At 38.2% G+C, this 7,087-nt stretch overlaps 2 protein-coding genes across 2 annotated transcripts in view; both read right to left on the bottom strand.

Moving 5' to 3' along the window:
• Positions 1-817: 817 nt before the first annotated feature.
• Positions 818-7,087, bottom strand: part of LOC121740320 (polyribonucleotide nucleotidyltransferase) — a 152,902-nt gene continuing 146,632 nt past the window's right edge. Inside the window, exons 3-4 of the mRNA XM_042132988.1 lie at positions 1,445-1,532; positions 818-1,083 (exon numbers count right to left, since the gene is read on the bottom strand). Of these exons, the coding sequence (XP_041988922.1) occupies positions 942-1,083; positions 1,445-1,532 (230 nt within the window). The 3' untranslated portion in view covers positions 818-941. The remainder of the gene's footprint in view (positions 1,084-1,444; positions 1,533-7,087) is intronic.
• Positions 3,118-6,985, bottom strand: LOC121740318 (protein transport protein sft2). Its single transcript, XM_042132987.1, has 3 exons — positions 6,722-6,985; positions 6,486-6,637; positions 3,118-4,363 (listed from the first exon to the last, which is right to left on the bottom strand). The coding sequence occupies exons 1-3, from the start codon at positions 6,902-6,904 to the stop codon at positions 4,093-4,095; spliced, it is 606 nt and encodes a 201-aa protein (XP_041988921.1). The 5' UTR covers positions 6,905-6,985; the 3' UTR covers positions 3,118-4,092.

Below are 7,087 nucleotides of genomic sequence, written 5' to 3' on the forward strand. Positions count from 1 at the left end.
CTTACTCAGTGTCTCATTGTACGCGCACATAAATGAACGAAATTCTACGAGCTTCGCGACGGCGCTAAGTCACCCTTCCTGCACTATTACATCTCCTCAGTTATATGTTGTGTACAGGAAAATCACTTATGACTGTAGAGCATGTGGTATATTTTCCCTTCATCCAGTAAAATATTTGTTACTCGGTAGGCCCAAAACTTAAAAATACTCTAAAATTGAGGTGTCCATCACAACATCAACACTAGATATTAAAAATATAGATTTTACTTAAAAGTCAATACAATTTTTTGTCATCAAATGACGATCGTGGAGAAGTAATGTCGCAGCGAAAAGTAGATGTTTTTGGTCTGTCCGCATTCGAGACGAAGCTAGTGAGTGGTCGCTCACGAGACGCCCTGCTAGTTACTGTAGCCAGAGATTCTATTATCTTTTCCTAGTCATGGTCGGATTCTTGATATAGCCCGGGACTTTGAACTCCTAAAACTGCAGCATCATCTCGACACTATCACATTTTAGGAATCCTCGGGTACCATGTCCGTTGGCCCACTTTCGGTCCCACGGCCTCATACCGTGAGGCTGGATTTGAAATCAGGCTGACCTCTCGTTTACCATCTGCCGACACGCTGACGTGAAATTTAACGCAAATATGCAGAGGTCGCCGCTGACATGCGAGGTCGGCGCTAACAGGGGCCGTATCAAAAAATTGTTTTGAGACTCAAACAATCGGAACGAGAATGCCGCGTCCTACTCTAACAAACGAGAAATTACGTTGTTAAAGCAGGACGCAGCATTCTCATTCGATTGTTTGAGTCTCAAAACAGTTTCGTAGTAGGCCTCCTGTATCGAGCGGCGCGACACTAACCAGCCTCGTGGGTGGGCGGGGGCTACACAAAGGTGCCGAGACTAGCGGGGCGGTCGCCGGCAACAATGAGGTGGTGGCATTAGAGCAGACGGTGGCGGTCTTCGGCCGGCGGGTCGGGGTCGGAGCTGTCGCTGTCCCCGCTGTCGCTCCAGTGCGCGAACTCCTCCTTGTGGTGCTCCAACGCCATTCGAGACGGAAATAGACTATCGCATGCGCTGCACCTGCAACATACAGATAGGATAAGTATGCTCGGTTTTTGAAGGATATAAATGCAATGCGCCCTTTGCCAGATTAGAAACTAGCTCAAAAATTTAAACAGCGCGAAGAACATTCCTTAAAAATTTTAATTCTCGAAGTTTATTTGGTATATGTCATAGTTCATACTCGTTTACAATATGCCAGTAGACCTAGTGCAGTTGATACGCTGTGTTACTAATAATTTAATTAAAGGGGATTATAAGATAGGAATTCATTAAAAATAGGACCAAATAGAGCAGCAATCCTGCCAAATATGCTAGCAGCTAGGTAATCGTCGTTTTTATTTTTTGTTTATTTCACCCTAGCGCCTATAATAAGACCTACCCGAAATGTCTTTTCTTCTGCTGGTGGTCGCTCAGCTGGCGCCGTGTGGAGAAGGCCCGGTCGCAAACGTTGCACGTTAACGCCTCGTCTGAAACAGTATTTTTTAAGTGAAAACTTCTTTAGCGGCGTTGAGCACTTTTGTGGGATGGGTAAAAACTGTGAAACTCGCGTCAGATTCTCGTGGATCGAAAAACCGTAAGACGGTTGGACATCGAAATCGACTAATCGAACAATCGATTGTTGATATTTTTTAATCGATTGTGGGTTTCGATTAATTAAAAATAATCAAGTTTTCACTTCTGCCGGCACTCCCGGGGTGCAACCCGTCTTTTGTTATATATTTTAATTTACCTTTATTGAAAACCTGGGCCTCTATCATGAGCTCTTAAATCCATTCACTTTACGTCCTTATACAGTAAGTATAAGGACGTAAAGTGAATGGATTTAAGAGCTCATGATAGAGGCGCTGAGCTGCATATTTTCATATTAGATTATCCTCAACAGGCTGATATCGAGTATCGACATTCGACTCTATACTAAGGGCGTTCGCTGCGTTAAGCATGTGCCCGGCGCAGCTAGCTGCCCGTAGCGGCCGCCCGCGCCGTGCGCTCGCCATAGTAATCGTGCGACGGCTGACCCGCTCAACGCAGCGCTGCTCTATGGGATGACATGAAACAAGCACGCCTCGCGAGTCGCGGGCGGCCGCGCCGGGTGCACGCTTTCAGTCTAAGGGCCTTTCCACACAACGTATTTTGTTCGCACTGACGCGACGACGCGCGTTTCTGATGCGCGTTTTGGCAGATATAAAGTTTAAAACTTGCGTAATGCGTTTAGTATTGATACAAACGAGCCTAAAAAATCGTCGTGTGGATTGTGGAAAAGCCCAAAACACCCTATATCGTATTTCCAAATCTCAATTAGTAGCTTCTACTTCTGACTACATAGCACAACATCGTGCTATGGATTCTATAGGAATAAAGCAAAAAAAATGGTAAGTATCTTGAGTGTAAAATTAAAACCTTGGTTTAGACTTTACACCTTTATTCATTGGACCAGAAAATGAGCAAACGGATCGCCTGATTATAAGCGGTTGGTACCCCCCATGCCCGTAATCCAATACCCCTACGGTGTCCTGGTAATCCAATTATACCCCTACGGTATCCTCGGCGACTTTTTGGGAGGCCGTCGTGGTTCTCCGATACCAAACAACACAAAAGAAATAAAATATTTCAATTATAATTTCATCAAGTAACGTTGCGTGGATGTTGCAACTGAATTACTATGTCAGTAACTCAGTACGGTACTGTCAGTAGGCTAAGTAGCGAGTAGCGACACGCAACGACTTTCTACATTTTTTTATAGCACATTGATAGAATTAAGGGCAACTTTAATATTTTTATTCATGAAGACCTAAGCGGCCGCATCCGGCCGCGATAACAATGGAAAAGCTATTGTGTCTCGTTATTCCACGATCGATGGGTTAAAAGGCTAATCTATATACAATATACATATTATAAAACAAAGTCGCTTTTTTCCCTCTTGTCCCTTTGTTCCTTTTAATAACATTCTTGATGAGACACACTCCTCTATTTTTGGGGAGTAGAACATTTCGTATGATTGCTTGCTTTTCAGTGAGCAGCTACCTCTTTTTTGGGAAAAATTAAATGACTACAAAGCTTGTATTTATAATCAATTTATTTGTATAAAGATATTTACAAAAATCAGTTCTGATTCTGAGCTTGGCCATTAAACATAAGGTAAATACACCATGTTAGTAATAATAGTCACCTAAGCGATAGATAGCTTAAATTCCAATTTCCATTTGTTAGTAGAAATAAATTATCTAGCTACAACTTACATCATACTCAGGAACTTAAATTTTAATCTAGACATTCGATAAAATAACTCCTGTAGTTATTGTGCGTTTAGTTTTACTAAGAAATGAAATAACTAATAAGTAACTTTTAGACTTTAGTAATTTCCACATTGCCTTTAGATATAAAATGTATTGGAACTTGCAGACATACATGTTATACAAATACACATACACAAATCAAATATAAGTGTCACCATTTAAGCAAAATGGTGTAGATAAATCTGAAGAAAATTTGTCAAAAAGTAGAAGCTAAGGTACAATTTGCTTATGGTACAGGTTATGCGACAGCCGTCTGCCACTTGGGGATTAATGGGTTAAATGTGGTGTCCTTGTTATAAAACAAAATATAAAAATATATTAACACATAGATGATTTACAGTATGTACAGTGTACACTACACGTTGGTGACTAATTATAAATAACAGAACTTCTGAAATACAACATTGCATGAAATATGAATGAACAATAGAAAATTTAGGACTAAGATAAGGCTAATATGAACATTCTCTTTATGAAAAAATATTGATAATAATAGTTAATATGCACCAAACTGTTATTTGAAAGTCTTAAAATTATTGTAGCTACAGGCACTTCTGTTGCTTTTAACTTTTTTATATTATTCTCAACTCTATGATATGGTCCTATCTATATACTTCTTATATTAAACCGAAATACTTTCAAACTCATTTCACTAGCATTTACACATATCTTTAAACTTTATGTAAGTAAATACAGTATTATTATAAACAAAGATAAAACATTGAAATGTTTGTTAAATAGGCAAAGTGTTGGAAACTGAAGACTTGAACATGCTTCCAAAGAATCTCATTCCAGAGGAGCCACCGGGTATGGAGCCGAGCATCGTCCACAACAGGGCGAGTACTTGTGACACGGCAAATATCACGGTCAGCGGAGTGCTCTGAAGGTGTAGCGCACAGTACAGTGTGCCGACTAATGTAAAACCATACACACAGGTAGACAGTGCTTTTTCTTTAGAAAATAGTGACTTCAGATGGTTCCAGGGTCCGTACAGAAAACTGAAACTGAAAAATGATTTGGTTCATTATATTATTCAATGTTTTGTAAATTATTACAATTTGTTAGTTACAAAAATAAATTTCACAATTTCTTTAAGTATAATATTGTGAATAGTATAAAAATAATTAAAGTATAATTTTTCTCTCTGCCTTTATAAAACTTTATTTTGAAAGATAATGTTTTACATTAGTCATACTAAAACCACAGTATAGCAATATGACATATCCCTACAGTAGTGAAACGAATGTACTTGCGCAGAGCAACGGAAGGGTACCCGCGGGGAAGCGGGCGGCGCGGGCCCGCGTACACAAACTCGCGGAGTTTGTGTACCTGCGCCCACAGGGGTGACGTTGGCGCGTTGTCTACGAATTTTGTGTTGTAAAACGATAACGTATCTTATAAACAATGGGATATTATAATAAATGTTCAGTGTACGGATGTAAATCTGATTCAAAAAACAAAAAGGATTTAAATTTTCATAAATATCGGCTCACAGTTTACACTAATATTGTGTTGGCCTTGGCGGCATGTATTTGCATCTCTGTTTTATTGTTTACGTTGTAAGAAGTGTAACAAGGAGAGAATTGAGAAACAATATAGAATAAATTAAAAATCTGTCAAATACCCTGTTACATACTAATTAGTACCTACCTATCCAGGTACACATATCAAGTGTAACACACCGCGCCCTTACCGCGCACGTAATAAGAGTTTTGAAGTGCTTCTCTTACACCTGACGTGTGATTAATTATTGGATATTTTATATATTCGAAATTTCGAATGCGTCTTTATTATTTTAATCCTTCGATCGTGATTCCTGGATCCTTGGAAATCTATTGTTATTCTATTGTGTCTCGCTCACCGGTGAGCTTATGGGGCTTGATGGGTTAATTAATTTTTTAAATAGAGAACTAAAATCATCTAAAAATAAAGTTTCACGTAAATATCTGGCAGTACGACATAATATTATGTACGATTCATCTACCGGCTCAAAAATTTCTTTTTCACTCCGGTCAAGACCTTGCTGGTCCAGTCCCTTATCTTTCCTATAATTAACTTAGGTGACCTGTGCTGTTTAGATCTTAATGCCGACAAACTCGATAAACTCGACCGATTGTTTAATAATTGCCTCCGATTTATATTCAACCTTCGAAAATACGCTCCAAGCTACACTGGTTACCAGTACGTCAGCGCCGCTCCGTGCGAGCGCTATGTGTGCTATATTCTCTGCTGCATCATCCCCATACTCCCGAATATCTCGCCCCTCACTTTCAATACCGTTGCAGCAGGCACGATAAAAACCTAAGATCCACTTCAAATCAGCTTTTAAGTTGCCCTTCTTACAAGTCAAGTTCCGTCCACTCTTCTTTTAATATCCAGGCTATTCTCCTCTGGAACGCTCTTCCTCCGGAAATCAGGATGTCAAAAACCAGAGATACTTTTAAGCGCAGGGTACGTGAGTTTTACTTGAAACAGTTGGCAGACTCTTAGTTTTCATAAGTTATGGCATAAATTAATATTTATAATATCTTGAGCATCATCATTGATCAACTATATATTATTATAATATAATTATTATAATATAGTTATTATATAATAATATATTACATATGGTTATTGGTTTTATTTATATATAATTTTATGATGATAATATGTATATTATAACTTATAAGTATAGTATAATATTATACAATATATATTTTATAAGTTTATTATTTTTTTCTGTCTTTTCCTCTTTCAACTCGACTGGCACCTATACAACTTTGTCCTTGTATCGCCCAAAGGTTGACTGGTAGATAATGCCATACGGCATTAAGTCCACCTTTGTACCTATATGTGCATAAAGTTTTTAAAATAAATAAATATGTAGATATAACACGCTGATTAAACAGATTAAATGATAACATTTGCATTACAAGCACAATATTTTATTTTTATTTTATTTCCCGTTTCGTGGCAACCCTGGCATATCTGCTCGGTACCTATCATCGGTGTCGGCATTGTGCGACGTCAAAGGCGTTTTGTTACTGTAGGGACTAATATTGCTATACTGTGCTAAAACTCAATACAATATAATTGTTTTGTCTAGAGATCTGATAATAAGAAAGCGATTATTAGGGCACTTACCTGAATATAAAGAAGAGGCTTCCCAAGGTGAACAAAAGAGAAAACTTCCTTGCTTGTAGCAGTAATATGGGTATGTATATGAAAGACAATATAAAACAAAGTATACCAAAACACATACAAATACCGAATCCCATAAACCGTTGTGTTCGACTCTGGAAATGTTTACAAAACGATTAGATACAGATAACCCACTTTTATAACATTTGAAGTATCATTAACTTTAAAGTACTACTCACCAAAGTAAAGTATTCCTTCTGCACATTTTCAAACCAAGAACTGGTAGTGGAGATACTGCTTGGTGTTTCGTCATTGTTTCTTTTGAATATACTGGGAGTCGAGAAGGGTAAACTAAAGTTGTAGCCTCGTCGACTTTCGTTTTGAAGAAGATATTGATCTAAATCTGACTTCAAATTTGTCATTGTATCTTTGCGCAATAACCAAAAGTATTAGTTTTTCAACCAAGTTTAGCAGGAAAATACACTTCGTATATAATGTTCTTCTTCTTCTTTTAAAAATGGCCGCCTCGGTGAGTTGCCAATGTCAGAGTGGCTTAAAGGACTTTGCTCTATGTAGCGAAGTATATAATGTTTGGCTCGGCTATG

The sequence above is a fragment of the Aricia agestis genome, chromosome 3, assembly GCF_905147365.1.
Source record: "Aricia agestis chromosome 3, ilAriAges1.1, whole genome shotgun sequence".
Classification (NCBI taxonomy): Eukaryota; Metazoa; Arthropoda; class Insecta; order Lepidoptera; family Lycaenidae; genus Aricia; species Aricia agestis.